Here is an 18507-nt window from a genome sequence, read left to right as displayed (position 1 = left end):
CTGTAGCATCACTGTCTTTATTCTTCCCCCTCTTTATGATTGAGTTCTTGCAGTGTATTCTAGAAAGCCCCTTCTGTTTCAATCTACACAGATACAAGAGAACTCATAACAACAGCTTTCCACTGAACAGGTCTGGGCGTGATAAGCCTCTATGGGCATCTGCCTTAACATTTTAAGGGATACTTCACATTTATCACATCTACTCAACTGAGCCTCTCAGCCTCTGTTGTCCTACCAAAATGAGAGTAGTAAAAATTGTATCTCACAGGGCTAGTGAGATCAAACATGTAAAAGTGCTTTTATAAACTATATAAAAATATAAAAATGTATCCATGCTACCTCTTATCAGAGAGTGGGTATGTGAATCACAAACCAATTTGCATGTAGTCCCAACCTGAATCTACCCCCACGCTCTAGTCCCACACAACACCTAACCTGTATGGGCTCTTAAAGATAGAGTTTTATATTTCAAAGGCTCTGGATCCCTTCTTATTTTAGCCATGGAGTCTAGTCATTTGCTGGCCATAACCTCCTAATTCAATAATCAAGAAACAGGAAACTTGTTCTCTATATCAAATTGGAGATGGAGACTAGGAAAATAGGATAGGAATCACTCAAACTCTGGGACATTAGTTAAAATGTTTAGAAGAGAAAAAAGGAAACCCATCACTAGGGTGGTGCAATTGTCTAATCTCTTATATAGGCAAAATTGTCTCTATTCAGTCTAATTCAGAGGTATTTTGAGGATTAATGGGGCAAGGATGTGAAGGCTCTTTCAAAACCACATAAAGGAGGCTACAAAATTAAACACTAGTCATGCCTGTAGGTGTGAATATAGATCTATATATTTCAAATATATATGCAAATATATTTCATCTAGTCTGATGCTCTTATTTTACAAGTGATAATATGAGGATCTAGGAGAGTTAGTGCCTTGCACAGAGCCAAGAGCCATGATGAAAACTCAAGTCCGTTGATTTCAGCCAGTGCTCATGAAACATGAGGATTCTCTTATTTTGAAATCCTCCAGAAGCAGGCTTTGAGGCAAGAATTCAAGAGCATGCAGTTTATTTGGGAAGTAGCTCCAGGGACCACTAGTAGGGCAATGGATAAAGAGATAGGGACAAGAAAGAATCAATCAAGCAAGGTCCCACTGTGGACAACTGGATATTCATCCTATTGAGGAACACAGGGAAGCAGCATGGATCCTGTGTCTCAGTTATCCCAACTGAGAGACAAGAAGATCACAGTCTTTATCCCATCAGTCATTGGGTGACAGCTGCTGGAGGAATGTCAATTCCTTCATCACTTCTAGCATACAGGTAGAATGGGCTCCAGTGACCACAGAGGGCCCTTAGCAAAGATTCACAGGATTTGAGATTTAGAGGTTGAGCCAGCATGCCCAGCAGTGGTATGAGCTGAGGGAACACTGGCAGGCACAGATGTCCATCTATGACTGGTGTCTTGGGGGTCCACTAGTTGAATATACCAGAGAATGCTGTAAGGACCTCTACCACTATATTCCATTGCAATGTAAAGCCTATGAAGGCAGGAATATATACTTTTTGTTCTGTTTTGTTCTTTGCTGAAACCTCAAGTTCTAAAACAGTGGTAACACATCATAGCTACTTATTAAATATTGGTTGAGTGAATGAATAACACCCCTGACAATTGGCCGGTCTGCTTCTCCTTGAATGCTCCTCCAGTGAGGAGGCACGCAGGATGAGTTAAGGCAGCTGGATCATTTACTGAACCATCCTCTGATAGGAAGTTCTTCCTTGGGCAGCCCGGTGGGTCAGCGGTTTAGCACTGCCTTCAGCCCAGGGCGTGATCCTGGAGACCCTGGATTGAGTCCCACATTAGGCTTCCTGTGTGGAGCCTGCTTCTGCCTCTGCCTGTGTCTCTGCCTCTCTCTCTGTGTCTCTCATGAATTAAAAAAAGAAAAAAAAAAAAAAAGAAGTTTCTTCCTTCCCGACATTAACTTCCTATGTGCTTCCCTGTAACACTTACCTTCTGGCTCTAATTTTCTCCGGGACCAAAGAAGAATAAATCTAGCTCCCCGTTCCACTTAACAATATTTCAGATCTATTTGGATAGCTGTGTGTGCCTCGTTTCTTCAGCTGTCCACTTATTATATGGTTTTTACAAGCTTTCACTTTCCTGATAGTGGAAAGAATGTGGTGTTAGAAGCCACTTCAGCCACTTTCAAGGGGAGGAATCTTGGGTGAGCTTCTTCCTCTAAAAATATGCAGATAAGACTAATAAGAACTATATTCCAGGATTGGTGTGAAAGCCAGGTAGATAAAGACCCATGTAGATAAAGCCCTGGCCCAGTGCCTAGTACTTAGAAGCCCCCTATAAAGTTCGTTTCCAATGCCCACTGCCCAGTCAGCAGCCTCTGGTTATAGTCCAGCTTGTCAGTACACGGTTTAGGCATGACATCTGCAAATGGGCCTTCTTACACATCTGCATTAAATACAGAATACAGAGGGATTACAACATTCCTCACTCTTCAACGTTTAAAAACTAGAGTTTCTCACTCAGTTTGTGACAGGCTCAGGACTGGTAAGCAGCCCTGTTAAAGCACTCTAAGAGTGCAATAGCTTTTTAGGCAACCGCATAGCAATATTATTTCCTACTGAGCTTATATGACTAGCACCCCAAGGCCCTTTCTGTGTGGAATATTCTATCATCCCTACATCTTGCATAGTTGTCTTTTTGAACCTAAGTGTAGGATTTCCTTTGTTCCTTACTGGATCTCTTTTTTTAGTGATTCCTTCTTACTACACTGTACCTGCCCTTACAACAGATAAGACTACCCTAAATCCCTACTAGGCCTTCCTTGTCTTCCAGTTCACATCATCATTTGGTGGCATGTCCTACAACGATAAGCAGAAGACAGGGGATATCAAACATCCCTCTTCCAACTTTGCTATTTTTCAGCTGCTCTTGAAAAACTTCCACATGGAGGATGCCTGGGTGGCTCAGTAGTTGTGCATCTTCCTTTGGCTAAGGTCGTGATCCCTGGGTCCTAGGATCGAGTCCCACATTGGGCTCCCTGCATGGAGCCTGCTTCTCCCTCTGACTGTGTCTCTGCCTCTCTCTGTGTCTCTCGTGAATAAATAAATAAAATCTTAAAAAAAAACTTTTACATGGGGAAAGAAGTGGAAGCTCTTAAACCACTAGACGGTTATAGAGGATGTGCATTTGCCTCATCCAAACTCTTTTTTACCTCTAATTCCACAAATACAAGAGAAGTAGTAGTTTAGCAAATGGATGCAAGTAATGAGAGGAGATCCTAAAACACAAACTAGAAAATGTCAGAACCTCACTCAGCCCAGTAAAGTAGCAAAAGTGCTGGACTGGAGGTTGAAGAGTTATTTTCAAGTCATGACGCTGTCACCAACTAGCTATAGGACTTCAGCAAATTTTCCCAACTTCTTTAGGATTCAGTTTTCTCATCTGTAAGATGAAGAGTTGGGCTTAAAAAAAACCTTAATAGGGATCCCTGGGTGGCACAGCGGTTTGGCGCCTGCCTTTGGCCCAGGGCACGATCCTGGAGACCCGGGATCGAATCCCACGTCGGGCTCCCGGTGCATGGAGCCTGCTTCTCCCTCTGCCTGTGTCTCTGCCTCTCTCTCTCTCTCTCTCTGTGTGACTATCATAAATAAAAATTTAAAAAAAACTTAATAAATAAACTATAGCTCTTTGCCACAGCTCCTGCAAAAATGAAGACTATTCTCAGCAATCAGACTGTCAATATCCCAAGAGATATGGACATCACTCTGAAGGGACCCACTGTTATCGTGAAGAGCCCCAGAGGAACCCTGTGAAGGGACTTCAATCACATTAACGTAGAGCTCAGTCTCCTTAGAAAGAAAAAGAAGAGGCTCTGAGTTGACAAATTGTGGAGAACTAGGAAAGAACTGGCTACTGTTCACACTATCTGTAGTCATGTACGGAACACGATCAACGGCGTCATATTAGGCTTCTGTCACCAGATGAGGTCTGTGTGTGCTTACTTCCCCATCAATGTTGTTATTCAGGAGAACAGTTCTCTTGTTGAAATCCAAAATTTCTTGGGTGAAAAATCCATCTGCAGAGTTCAGATGAGGCCAGATGTTGCTTCTTCAGTATCTCAAGCCCTGAAAGACGAGTTCGTTCTTGACGGAAGTGACATGGAACATGCATCAAACTCATCAAACTCAGCTGCTTTGATTCAGCAAGCCAGTTGAAAACAAGGATATCATAAAACTTTTAGATGGCTAATATCTATGTTTCTGAAAAAGGATCATTGCAGAAGGCTGATGAATAAGTTCTAAGTTGTCCAGCTACAGAAACAGCAAGATGATTTTTCAGACTTATTTATAATATTTTAAAGACACTATAAAAGCTGTATTGATTTGGGAAAGGATAAATAAATACATAAACTATAATGATCTGGACCAGGGGACATTATTTAGCACTGAAAAGAAATGAACCATGAAGAAGTGAAATGACCTAGAGGAACTTTAAGTGTATATTGTAAGTGAAAGAAGCCAACCTGAAAAGGCTACATACCATGTTTCCTACTACATGTGATCCTCTGGAAAAAGGAAAAACTATGGAGATAGTAGAAAGAGTGATTGCTGTGGGCTGGGGTGAAGGAGGTATAAACAGGTGGATCACAAAGGATTTTTAGAGCACTAAAACTATTCTTTATGGTACTAGAATGGTAGATACATGTGATTATATAGTTATCAGAATCCTTAGAATGTACAGCACCAAGAGGGAACTGTAATGCAGAAACAAAAGCAATAAAAAAACCCCACCTACTCATGTTAAATAATAACAGTACCACATATGCTTTACCATGTAATCCCCATAGGTAGGTTTCACTGTCACTGCCACCTTACAAATGAGGAAGCTGAGGCTAGAACATGAAGGCCAAGGACAGGATGTGAACCTAGATCTTCTGACCATGAGCTCGAGGTCCTTCGCTTTTCATCATATTGTTTGCCTACCAGATCTCAAATCCGATACCATTTCCTCAGAAATGAATTTGCATCTATTTAGTGTCCAGAATACAAAGAAGATTCTGTGCAAAACTGTTTCATTTGTTTTGTGCTATTTACAGCATATGCAGTGTACATGGAAGGCAGTAAAACAGAATGATTAAAAGCATGGGCTTTTGAGTCATTTCCTAGCTATGTCATGTCTGGCAAGTTAACATCTCCAAGCCTCAGATTCCTCATTTAGAAAATGGAAGTAATGACAGGACTTTCTCTCCAGAAATGTTTTAGGGATTGTGGGAGATAGAGCGTGTCAAACACTTGAGCACAGTGCTTGGCATAAACAGGACTCAAGAAGGTTCTGTTACTATTATCCTTGGGTGCATTGTGCAGGCAATGAGAGGCAGTATAGTATGATTAAAAGTGTGGAGTCCCTGGGTTAAAATCCCAGCTCTGCTACATACTAACCATTTAACTTTGGGCCAATTGCTTAGCCCCTCTATGTTTTAGTGTCCTTAATAGGGAAAAGGGGATGATCACAATAGCATTTACCTTGTAGGACTGTGGTGAGAAGACAATGAGCTAATGCATTTAAGATGCTTAGATTAGCACTTGGCACAGAAGCAGCTTGTGTACATGCTAGCTATTGAGATCACCCCTCTTTCTTTCCTTCAGCAAATCTCAAGCCCACGGTTGCAACCAATTGATTGCAAGAGCACTTTGGAATATATTCCCATTTGCTTAACACACATCAAAGGAATCAGATCTCACCATAGACTCCCCACGCCTGACTCGGGGCTACATCTCATCTGTTCTGATGAGCATGCTGCCATTGTCCCTACCACCTGCATAGACTGCCAGCATCAGGAGGCCTCTCTGAAGCAAACAGCCCACTGACAAGGGTCTAGGATGAATAGCCAAGGTTGAGAAGGCTAGCTGGAGCCAGCAGAGCCCTTTGGAGTCAGAGTTACAATTTAGAGATCCTGGCCTCTTGCAGGGAGTAGAGAGGAGAGTATTCCCTGGGTGATAGTGGGATCTCTATTCAAGGCTCTGCCTGGAAAGAGTTGCCCAAAGGGTGATGTAAGGTACTATATAGAGCTTTCAGCAACTCCAAGGACCTGAATCCTGTGTTCAGCTCCTTACCTGAACACTCCACAGCTAGTCGTTTGGCTAGGCTTGCTCCCCAGTTTTGGTTCCCACCTCAAGTGCACGGATTCTGCTCTATATATGCACTCATTGCATCTGGCAATGCCCGAAAACTCATTCCTTCAGCCTCTCAGATGCTAAACATACCTTACAAACATGTGTCTTTCCATTGTCAACACAGAATGGAATGCTTGGGGCAGATGGTTTAAAGGAAGACCCAGCCAACAATTCCAATTAAAAAATAACATCCTTACTAGAGGCTAATACAAGCATTTCTTCAGACGGTTGCTGTGGTTATATGAGTGTGTGTTGCACACTCATCTTGCCCACTGGTTGAAAGTGTCTAGAACCTAGTGTCACAAACCCCTGAAGTTACCAGGGGTTAAGCAAAGCCATGTTCCTGGAATATTTTATCTGAAAGAATAATAAAACCTTACTTTTATATTAAGACTATGAAACGATATTTAATATAAATATGACATAATTATTGAATTAGAATTCAGAGTCTGAATGGCTTTTTTTTTTAGATAAAACACAAAGTCTGGTAGTAATTTTGCATTTCCAGGATGTTCATTCCCCGCCGCCGTAAGGGATGTTGCTATGGGAAAGTTTTACAAATGTTGGGCCGAAGTCCTGGTGTAAAACACAAGAGAGAAGACAGCATAAAACAGGATGGAGTGCTGGGTGTGGGGTCCAGAGACCTGTGTGTGGGCTGGGACACTGTCACCCAACTTGCTGTGTGACCTCATGGTTAAACAGGGATGTTAATCCTTGTCCCGCCTTCCTCCTGGGGCTGTTGTGAGAATCGAATGAGACACTGTATGTGAAAAGAGCTTTCAAGCTACAGTGCTCCACAAATATAAGTTATTAGATTCAGCTTTGTTGGTTTTGGAAAGCTTGTTTCATTTTATATATCACATGTATGCTCCACCCTGCTCCTCCCCCCACAGTCAGATCAAAATTGTTTACCTTTCTCCTTAGAGTGAGGAACCTCTGACCTGACAGAAAGAAATGAAGTCACCAGGCACTCTGGCCCCGTTCTAGTTCTAGGCCACTGGAGGGGCACGCTCCCTGCCAGGCTGAGCAGCCCAGCCCTCGTACCCATACTGAGGGGAAGTTAGGCAGAGGCCAGCTGGCACCACTGTCTGAATTTCATTATGCAGGTCTCCAGACAAGCAGAAGGGAAAAGTGCAAAGGAGCGGGTCAGCGTCTGAAATGTGAGAGGGGCAGCAGTCTCTGAAGTGTATGGGAATGGAAGGAAACTTAATACAGCTCCAAAGAGGCGAGGGAACATTGCATCATGTGAAAATAATAGCAAGCGGTCAGCAGAGCTTGGGGGTTTGGGGAGGCAGGCTTGCCCACTGACCCACTTGCAAAAGGGCTTTGAATCCATTCTATGCCATTCCAAAGTGAATCTGCACCAGGGCACACTAGGACATCAGCCTGGGTGCTCACAGGGACTACAGATTGGGCTCAGGGCCTAAGTGAACAGGTTTCCTGGGAATATGGGGTGAGGGGGTGGGGGGGCAGTATGAATCCAAACCAGAGTCCTGAAAGGGAGCCCCAGAGGTAGGAACTGGAGAGAATGGGTCAGGTAATTAACCAATTAGTCAAAACTATTATTTATTGAGCACTTCATATGTTCTAAATACATACTTCACCTAATCCTCACAATAACCCTAAAGAGTATCATCCCCATTTTTAGTACAAAAAAACTGAAGTTCAATGAGTTAAGGCACATTTCCAAGGACTCACAGCTAGTAAGCAGCAGAGCCAGAGTTTAAATCCAGATCTGTGCAACTGCAGGTTTCCGGATTTTAAATTCTCTGCTATAGCTCTCTCTAAACTGGAAGGGAAGCCATGGTTGGGGATTGAAGTGGAAATGGATTAAAATATAAGTGTGGGAATAAGAGAGAAAGATCTGGATTTCTTCCATGTTGGTGACCTGTTTTTCTTGACTAGGGGAGCATGAGTGTGGTTTCCTCTGTACATTTGTAATATAAGAATTGGCCACCTTTTCTAAGTAGGTAACTCATGGCCTGACTTCTGTGGGTCTGGGTGAGGGTGGAGCTGCAGCCACTAGTGGAAGCAAATGCAAAAGAAGCCAGCAGGGACATAGGAAAGAGGCCATGTTGGAGGGGAACAGACTTCCTGTGTCACTGATGAGATTTGCCTTTGGTACTTTTATCATTTATCTATTGCCATTAGTAGTGTTGCATAACAAACTGCCCCAACAATGAGTGGCTTAAAATCACAACCGTTTATTGTTTCTCAAAAATTTCAGGGTTAGCTGAACATCTAGGCTGATCTGAAATGGGCTCCCATGTCAGCTGGGCTTGCTCATGTGTCTGCCACCAGCTGGAAAGTCTGCTGGAAATGGCTGATCTAGGATGGCCTCAGCTGGGATGACTCAGCTCTGTTCCACAGTGTCCCATCTCCAGCAGGTGAGTTCAGTATTGTTCTCATGCTGAAGGCAGAAGAGCAAGAGAGGAGCAGAGGTGTACACGACCTGAGGCTTAGACCTGGCATATCATACCTTCTGTCCCATTCTACCAGCCAAACTAAGTCACAAGGCAGCCCAGATTCAGCAGGTAGGGAAAAAGACTCCATCTCCTAATGGCTGACAAAGTCATATTGCAAAATACTTGAAGAACTGCAGGCATTTTTTTTTTTTTTGCAGTCTATCTACCACAATATTCAATCTCGATCTCAAAGTAGATGAAAGCAGTGTCATTTTTCAAATATTCTGGGCTATGCCCACTTCCCTGTCAAAAACCCTTTGTCCACTACATGTCATTTCTTTGTCCAATCTTTATGTGTCATATCGGCACTAAATTGGGAAGGGAGTGATATAATGACTGTATAGTTGGACAAATAAAAGAATGCCTTTTTTCTAGGGGTGCTAAAATTTAGACTGCTTACCCCTTGACTTCAGCTCTATAGTTTTATTTTTATTTTTTTTTAATTTTTATTTATTTATGATAGTCACACAGAGAGAGAGAGAGGCAGAGACACAGGCAGAGGGAGAAGCAGGCTCCATGCACCGGGAGCCTGATGTGGGATTCGATCCCGGGTCTCCAGGATCACGCCCTGGGCCAAAGGCAGGCGCCAAACCGCTGTGCCACCCAGGGATCCCCTCTATAGTTTTTATAACTAAGCTAGTTGCATTAGGAAGTATACTTACACTTTCTCGGTCAACCATCCCAGCCTATCTATATGTATATGGGAATGCTGTCAAATTCCAGGAAACAGAAGTTCATTTAATAAGATGAATACTACTAATACTTCACCCCACTGCTAATACTGTGCTTGCAATCTGAATTAAAGACACTAAACTCCAGCAATTTATTTCTTACAATGTGACTGAGATCATGAACTCCCCAGAGGTATGCCTTTGAAATCCCTTATATATGAAATTATTGGCATCACATTTGACATCTATATGCCAAGAACTGACTGTTAATATACTGAAAAGACCAGACTTTGCTGGTGCTGAAGTCAAAGGAGCAACATGGTTGCCTGCTTTGACATCAGACTGCCTAGATTTCAATTTCAGCTCCATCACATATGATTTGTAACCCGGAGCAGGTTACTTAAGCTCTCTGTATCTTGGTTTCCTCAACTGTAAAATGGGGACAAAATAAGTATCAATGTCACAGGAATGACATGATTCAAATAAGATGCTGAAAACCAGGAAACAAAATCACCTTCTCAAAAAGATACCTGCACCCCCATGTTCATAGCAGTATCATTTACAGCAGCCAAGATGTGGTAACAACCTAAGTGTCCACTGACAGATGAATGACTAAGAAAATGTGAATATTATTCAACTGTAAAAAAATAAAGAAATCCTGTCATTTGTGACAACATGAGTAGACCCTAAGGGCATTATGCTAAGTGAAATAAGTCAGACAGAGAAAGATAAAAACAGTATAATCTCACTTATTTGTGGAATCTAAGAAACCAAACTCATTGATACAGAAAACAGACTGGTGGTTGCCAGAAGCAGGGTGGGAACTTGATGAAATGGGTGAAGGTGGTCAGAAAGTATAAACTTCTGGGGCACCTGGGTGACTCAGTTGGTTAAGTGTCTGACTCTATCTCAGCTCAGGTCTTGATCTCAGGGTGGTGAGTTCAAGCCTTACATTGGGCTCCACACTGGGTGTGGAGCCTACTTTTTTAAAAAAAGGTATACACTTCCAGTTATAAGAAAGTCCTAGAGATGTAACATATGGCATGGGGACTGCAATTAATAATACTGTATTGTATATTTGAAAGTTGCTAAGAGAGTCTATCTTAAAAGTTCTCATCACAAGGAAAAAAAATTGTTAACTATGTGAGGTGATAGATGTCAACTGAACTTATTGTGGTGATCATTTCATAATATCTAGACATACTAAATAATTATTTCATATACCTTAGATTTATACAATGCTACAGAGCCATCAAATCTCAATCAAACTGGAAAGAAAAAAATAGATGCTGAGAACCATGTCTGCAGAGAGTATCCATCACCAGAGATCTACCTATCATTATTAGCTTTAGGCCTCGCTGCCTGGAGGACCTTGAACAAGTTACTTAGTCTCCCTGGGCCTCAATATCATCAGCTGTAAAATGGGGGAAATATTACCAGTCAAACTTATAGCACTCACCTTATTGGATGCTTTAACTTTAGACCTCAGATGGTCTTTCCTGTTCCTGAGAGCCCCTTGGAACAAAGACTTATGGAAGTCTGAAGCCTTTCCAATGGCTTCTGTGAATTCCCAGGGATCTGTCCCCAAATGTACTCCCTGCTTCTAGGCATGCTGCCTCTGGTCTGCCCAATGTTGACCCCAATATGACCAGGGCCATCAAATAAGGCTACATAGATTGTGCCCTGCTCAAGGGTACCACCAAGCTAAGGGGGGCAAGGAGGTCTAAAAAACCAGCCTGTGCTCTGCTCACCTTCTTTTCCCTTCCCTTCTCCTCCTCCTCCCTCAGCTCTTCCTACTCCTCCATCTCTCTCCCTCTTTCCCTCCTTCTCCTCTCTCTCTCCTTCTCCTTCTTCTATTTTCCCATGAGCAATTTAAGCACTTTATTTGTTCTTTATTTTTCTGCCAACCTAGACTTTCTCCTTCACCTCAGGAATTTATCAGGATGCTTTTGCAAACAAAGAATGTTCATTCCCTAAGGGATGCCAATTGATATCTACTGTTAAGATAATGTACAGTTCATATTATTACACACATGTCTGTTTCCCTCCATGTCTATTAATTCTTGAAGGGTGGACGTTGTGTTTCCATGGTTCCTATCTTAGACTTGCAGCCAATATTTAGTAAATGAAGAACTGAATTCACTTGGGGCTAATCAAGACCAGGCTCAAGTTTTCACTCTGCCACTTATTAGATGAGGACTTCAGACAATTAGCCTCTTAGAGCCTCAGTTCCTTCACCTATAAAAGCATTAGGACTAGCTTGAGGTAAGTGAGGCACTCAGGGCTCAGAATTTAAGGAAGCACTCATTTGTAGGCTTGACAAAATTTAAGGAGCCTGAGAATGGGTGCCTCCTTAAATTTTGTACTCTGAGAAACTCACTTGCCTCAATTTAGTCCTGACCCGGCTCTATAAAATAGGGAAAATAATGCTATCCATGTCATGAGCCACTAGCATTTCTTACTAATTTTTAGTGAAGTGTTTTAAGTGCAGTCCTTATTATCATTTCAAGCTGCTTTATATGAAATTGCTCAAGGAAAATCATTAAATGTAATAGAAGCCATTTGAAAATTAATGTTTAGAGTTATAATGATTCAGAGACCTCTAATAATTTTCAACTTAATGGAAAACAATGTAATGTTTTTTATATACCCATTTGTTGTCCTATGGGTTGGAATATGTGTGAGTATATCTTCATGTCTTACTCTGATTCATTATTACCTAGAGTTGTCATATGAGAAGCAGATTCATTATTACATTTTAGAATGTCTATCCACAGGAATTTTGAGTTAAGCTTCATATTTGACACAACTTAATCCAATGCCTACCTCTCCCATTTGGCATCATAGATGCCTCTATTTGTACTTCAGTTTCATTGCTCTGAAAGCTGAATGCCAATCAAGTTGGGTGTTTCAACATTCCTAGGTTGGACACCTGCCCTGGGTGTCCTTGGAAAAGTGTGCCTCTCTTGGCCAACTGCCATGAAAAGTCTCATCACATGTCTCCTCTTTGGATTTCAAACAAGATCCCATTCTGACAGGTTAGACTTTTCTAAAGTTTTCTTTTTAAAAAATTCTTCCTGACATCAAATCAATGCCTTCAGAGGACATTAGGCCAAGTATAATTTCTTACATGTACCCCCTGGGGAAAAATTATGATTATTTTGAAATATATTGAACCCATCCATAAAATTATAGGAAACTTTTAAAACTGTAAATGTCTGAACTCAACTTAGTAAAATCTCCAGAAAGAAGAGTCACGTTACTCCCTCTGCGTAGAAATAAAAAACTAAGCCACGTCCCTCCCCCTATATACACATACCTGAAGCTTCCCATGGTGAAAATTTCATGTCATATAGCTCATTTGAAGTAAGATCATCCTCAAATACCCTCCAAACTGGGTGAAACTTCATCCAGCTGTTTTCACATGAGGTGATGCCAAAGAAACAGGAACTTAACCACATTTCTGTAGCCGGGGCTGATGATGGAGAGGTGAGAATGTCAGGCAGGTTGAGGGATACTGAGTAGCGGTGGACAGAACCTGGCACATAGCAAGGCTTTCATAAATGCCATTATCCGTTATGTGAAAGATGCAGAGTGCAGAAGCATCCACACCCCGTCACTACATCTATGAGAAACAAATGAGGAAACACATATAAAGCAAAAGGATTGCTAGAAAGTGCATGAAAACATCAACAATAGTTGTGTTTGGACAACCAGGAATTCTTTTTCTTTTCTTTTCTTTTCCTTTCTTTTCTTTCTTTTTTTTTTTTTTTTAAGGTTTATTTGAGAGAAAGAGAGTACATGAGGTGGGGGGGTTGGGGAGGGGCAGAGGGAGAAGTAGACTCCCTGCTGAGCAGGGAGCTTAACCAGGGGCTGTCCCAAGAAGCCAAGATCATGACCTGAGCTCAAGGCAGATGCTTAAGCAACTGAGCCACCCAGGTACCCCTCTCTTTCTTCTTTTCAATATGTTCCATTTTTCTTTAATAAACATGTATTGGGTTTATTATGGGTTGCATGCAATGTTACTAAATTTTGAAAGATATTTTTTGAGCTGCTCTATTTTGTCTGCCCTCAGCCTTTACAAATCAAATACTCTCAGGACCTCTGAAGTGTTCTGAGAGAAAGGATGTGAGGAAGACTTCATGGGAACTGACAGGGAGCCATCCTCTGGCAGTAAAGCTAATGGCTTTTTTTCTTTTTGTCTTTTTTTTCTTTTTTGTTTCCCCTTTTTCTTCTCCCTCCCTCCTTCCCTAAGTGAAGCTGAATCAATGATTTGCAGCTGTGAGAGCTGCCATTTATTTCTCTAATTATTTTTTTCTACCAAAAATTCCCATTGCCAAAGCTGCCTGTGCAAATAAAAACACATAAACATTTACAAGTTTGTTGTTATTGTTTTTTAAGCAAAACAAAAATGAATTTATCCTAAAAGCAGCCAGACTGTGAGGGTCAACCTTTTTTTTTTTTTTTTTTAAGTTCTTTTTTTCACACCAGCAGATTTAGTAGCCAGAAGCTGCTGGAGTCTCTTCGCAGATTCCAAGCAACATAAAGGCATTGACCTCTGTTAAACTCCTGACCAGCTCAGTCAGTGAATAAAGTAAACAAAAATCCCACAACTAAAGCTTGATTTTATGCCCCAGCTGTGGAACAGGATGTGGATATTTTAAAACAAACAAACCAACAACAAAATGCAACCACTGCCACCAAGTCCCAAGCACCAGGGTGTGGCCCCCCTCACCCAGAGCAGCACTAGTCCTTCCCAAAATGCTCCTGCAATAAATCCTGGATGAAACATGACTCAGAGCTCCTGGACTGGGTTAGAGCTGAGCTGGAGTCCACCTGGCATTAATTAAAAGTCCCGATTCAGGTGGTATATATAGAGGGACTTAGCATGGGTTGGTGCAGCAGCTCATAACCTTGAGTGCACTGGGCACTGTCCTGATTCTTTGTGGTGAAAGAAGGAAGGAGGGGGTTAAAATGATTGAGCACCTCCATAGGTCAGGCCCCCTCACCTACCTTATTGTGGTTCATCTCTGCTACAAGCCTATGAAGTGAGGATTATTGTTCCCATTTTGCAGGAACAAAATGAGGAAACAGTCCCAAAGAAGCAAAGTAACTTGAGGAGAGTCATCCAGTAAGTTCTTGGCAGAGCCTGGAATAAAACCCAGATCCCCTTGGCAATTGCCCAATAAGGATGGACCAGGAATTCCCTGGTGTGGAGGATGCATCCCTGGAATCTTCTACATTAGGAATTCTCAAACCTGATCTTTACCCAAAAGTTCAAGTACCACAACCTGACCCTGTGTCTAAGCGGGTTTCTGAGTAGTATTTTTTAATTTTATTAAAGATTTTATTTATTTATTCATGAGAGACAGAGAGATAGAAGCAGAGACACAGGCAGAGGGAGAAGCAGGCTCCCCTCAGGGAGCCCAATGTGGACTTGATCCTGGCTTGGGATCAAGCCCTAAGCCGAAGGTATAAATAATAAATAGTGAAAGGGAATATAAGGGAAGGGAGAAGAAATGTGTGGGAAATATCAGAAAGGGAGACAGAACATTAAGACTCCTAACTCTGGGAAACGAACTAGGGGTGGTGGAAGGGGAGGAGGGCGGGGGGTGGGGGTGAATGGGTGACGGACACTGAGGGGGGCACTTGACGGGATGAGCACTGGGTGTTATTCTGTATGTTGGCAAATTGAACACCAATAAAAAATAAATTAATTATTAAAAAAAAACCAAAAACGAAGGTATAGATGCTCTGCTGCTGAGCTACCCAAGTGTCCCTCTGAGTAGTTTAAAGAAAAGGTGAGGTGTTTGTTTTTTTTTTAAATAACACTTTTGCTCCTAGTGCATCTATGTCACCACAGCAGCCCTAACCCCAACTCTCCATGGAGTCTTAGGAGATGAAGAGGGCGAAGGTGATCCCATCTTGTCTCTGAATCTTGTCACCAGATAGCACAGGAGCCAGACTTTCCTGGCCTGATCCTAAATGGCCACAGCTCCCACCACAGCAGGCTTTATTTTAGCCTGGAAGGTTATGGGGTTAGAAGATAATGGGCAAATATTTTAGGACCAATGCCTCATAAAAGATCAGGGAGGCCTAGGAGACCATTTCCCTAAATCTAATCTCTCCCTAGTTGGACTACAGTCAATCTTCAGGACCATGCTGGTTGACATTTAGAGGGCTGTTTACTGTAAACTTTATCAAGTTCTCAACCCAATGTTAAAATCAGGAGAAAATGCTTTTTGAAAAAAAAAAAGTGCATGTCATGAGGAGATCACTTCAAAATTAACAGTATATTTTAAGGCATTCAAATAATTTGTCTCTTCTAAAGCTTCATGTCTTAATCAACTATTATAAAATCTCCCCTCTTTAGAATCTTGGCAGGATTTTTATTTATTTATTTATTTATTTATTTATTTATTTATTTATTTATTTATTTATTTTATTTATTTTTTATTTATGATAGGCACACAGTGAGAGAGAGAGGCAGAGACATAGGCAGAGGGAGAAGCAGGCTCCATGCACTGGGAGCCCGACATGGGATTCGATCCCGGGTCCCCAGGATTGCGTCCTGAGCCAAAGGCAGGCACCAAACTGCTGCGCCACCCAGGGATCCCTTGGCAGGATTTTTAGATTGGGCACTGATTCATTTTGGGGCAGAAGGAAATTGGGAGAGAGTTCTTTCTGAAGAGAAGGAACAGAGGTGAGATATAAAAATGTAACCCTCCCCCTAGGCCTTGGCTCCCACAGCTGAGCTGTTAGTTCTATAAGCAGGGTTCTGCTTCATTAGACAATGACCCCTTAATTTTGGCTCTAATTTCATTTTGGTCATAATTATCTGTTATTATAACAATCTTATTACCACAATACAAAGCTCTAGAGGATAGGGAAAATAGAAAAATCACCACTGATCCTTATCACCAGCTCCTAACAACACTTTAGGGTTTTGTTGTGTGTGTGTGTGTGTGTTTTTTCCTGTAAGTCTTTTTCCCTCTGTATGAATGTTATTCATCCATCCAACAATGATTTATTGACTAACTGCTATGTGTCAGATCCTGAGTTCTCCATTGTTGTAGCCATTGTGCCAACACAATCTTTTCCCTCATTCTCACTGAAGAGTATAAACATATGCTTATATTTCTAGCATCACAAAGAAAAAGATGACATAAAAACCCTCAAAATTAAACTCTATTTTCAAAGCCCAAGGTGATGTTCCAGGAGCGCCGTGGGAAATCCTCAGAGTGGGAAGTGACTCTCTGGGTCTAAACTCTAGGTTGTTTTCTTATTCATTTGTGCCCAGGATAGGGGGCTGCCTCACCTGGCTGGTGAGCCTGGCTGGTCACTTGTCTCTAGGCAGATCCATCAGTCCCCAGTGCGTGGGCCCTAGACAGGAAGAGAAATCTCCTCCCTGAGAGGAGCAGGCCCTTCTACTCCACACCTCCTGCACCTTTGCACCTCCACAGACCTGGATCTTGGACAACCTTGATCTTGATCCAACCTGGATCTTGGATACTCTGTCCCAGGGAAAGAGCACAAAACCTCTAGACCATCTGTTCTGCTCCTCAGGCCCTTGAAACAAGATAGCAGCCCCCAGCTGGCCCATCTTGCCCTCTGTGACAGTCAGCTTGGAGTCCCTGGCCCCCTGGGCCACCCACCCCAGAAAGTATAAATGCAGGGACCACCAATCCTCCCGGGATCCCACCCCCAGCCCTGGATGTGTGTGTCTTCATGACACCTGACAGGAATCCAGCACTCTCCTCATGCCTCTCCTCCTCCCCCATATCAGGGCTCTAAGCTGCTCTCCTGTGCTCATCAGCTCCCCTACCCAAAGCACAGGAAGGAAATTGAGCTGATAGAAAATGGGGAGACAATGAGTCCAGCAGACTTCCTGGAGGCCTCCTCCTAATGCAGTGGGGTTTACTAAACATGAGGAGCTCTGAGGAAATGGGGCATTCACCTCCTTCCCCATGGCTCATTCACCTCAACTCCCACCATGGTCTTTGTACTTGGAGTGAAAGCAGCACACACGAAGACAGAAACAATATTCATATGATAATAAAAACAGTCAAAATCTCTTAATGATGACAATTAGCCAGATCCTTTATGTTGTCCTTTATGTGGATCACCTCATTGAATTCTTAGTTATTGTCTCCATTTTAAACATGAGGAAATTTAAGCTCAGAGAGGTTCTTGACTTGCCCAAGGTTGCACAGCTAGTAGGTGGAGAAGGGGGAATTGGACTCAGGCAATCTCACTCCAGTGCATGATTCCTGAACACTGTCCTACACCACTTCCATGTCAGGTACATGGTACCTACTATGTGCCATGCACTATGCTGGAGCCTTTATATAGGTTTCTTTAATCCCAAAACAACCCCATGAGGGAGATTGTATCAAATGACAGTAAGTTTTTCTGGAGTTAAGTGGACTTTGCCTACAGTCTTTATTTTTTTAAGGTTTTTTATGTATTTATTTGACAAAGATCACAAGCAGGGTAACCAGAATGGCAGAGGGTGAGACAGCAGTAGGTTCTCTGCTGAGCATGGGGCTCGATCCCAGGGCCCCAGGATCATGACCTGAACCAAAGGCAGATGCTTAACCTACTGAGCCACCCAGGCGCCCAGCCTACAGTCTTTGAAATTCAGTTAAAGAAGTCACCTCTGATTTTGTGCATTCCCCCTTTGCCTTAATGTGCCACGTTGCAAAAAACATGAATTTTAAAAAATATTTTATTTATTTAATTAATTATTTAAAAACAGCATGAGTGCAGGTGGGGAATGGCAGAGGGAGAAGGAGAATCTCAAGCACACTCCTTGCCATGCCTAACCTGCTGATCCCACAACCCTGAGATCATGAACTGAGCCAAAATCAAGAGTCAGACACTTAACGGACTGAGCCATCCAGGCTCCCCTGCAAAGAGTATGAATTTAAAGGGGAATAGACCTGCATTCAAATCCAGTTCTTTCACATAGCAGCTTTGTAATCTCAAGGCCCAGTTTATTCATACATAAAACAGAAGTCCATAGAACTTCCCAGTAGGGTTGGGAGGAGAGGTAGTTAAGTGAGATAATGCAACATGACACCTGACATTAGTGTCCAGTGAATGGCACGCTTATTAGTAATAAATGGTAAGTATCAGAACCACACTGCATACTTAGGGCTTCTTGGCTTGGCTGCA

General features: G+C 42.3%; 2 protein-coding genes and 1 pseudogene across 8 annotated transcripts in view; 1 reads left to right on the top strand and 2 right to left on the bottom strand.

Moving 5' to 3' along the window:
* Positions 1 to 18507, bottom strand: part of PGM1 (phosphoglucomutase 1) — a 157697-nt gene that overhangs the window by 15727 nt on the left and 123463 nt on the right. For 2 of the 4 annotated variants that reach the window (XR_012028202.1, XR_012028199.1), the window contains exons 16-17: positions 12650 to 12955; positions 8383 to 8604 (exon numbers count right to left, since the gene is read on the bottom strand). The exons of 1 other annotated variant lie outside the window; for it this stretch is intronic. The gene's annotated coding sequence lies outside the window, so the exon portion shown is untranslated. Of the gene's footprint in view, positions 1 to 8382; positions 8605 to 12649; positions 12956 to 18507 lie in introns of those variants that run through there. One more of the 4 variants, XR_012028200.1, reaches the window with a different exon arrangement.
* Positions 1 to 18507, bottom strand: part of ROR1 (receptor tyrosine kinase like orphan receptor 1) — a 475484-nt gene that overhangs the window by 428159 nt on the left and 28818 nt on the right. For 3 of the 4 annotated variants that reach the window (XM_072820556.1, XM_072820555.1, XM_072820552.1), the window contains one exon: positions 12650 to 12805. In XM_072820556.1, coding sequence (XP_072676657.1) covers positions 12650 to 12791 — 142 coding nt within the window. In that variant the 5' untranslated portion in view covers positions 12792 to 12805. Of the gene's footprint in view, positions 1 to 12649; positions 12806 to 14343; positions 14480 to 18507 lie in introns of all 4 variants that reach the window. The other variant, XM_072820553.1, reaches the window with a different exon arrangement.
* On the top strand, positions 3729 to 4315 carry LOC140624840 (large ribosomal subunit protein uL6 pseudogene; annotated as a pseudogene).

The sequence above is a fragment of the Canis lupus genome, chromosome 3 (genome assembly GCF_048164855.1).
Source record: "Canis lupus baileyi chromosome 3, mCanLup2.hap1, whole genome shotgun sequence".
In the NCBI taxonomy this organism is placed as follows: Eukaryota; Metazoa; Chordata; class Mammalia; order Carnivora; family Canidae; genus Canis; species Canis lupus.
The sequence above is the reverse complement of the archived record's forward strand: the minus strand, read 5'-3'. Positions and strand labels throughout refer to the sequence as shown.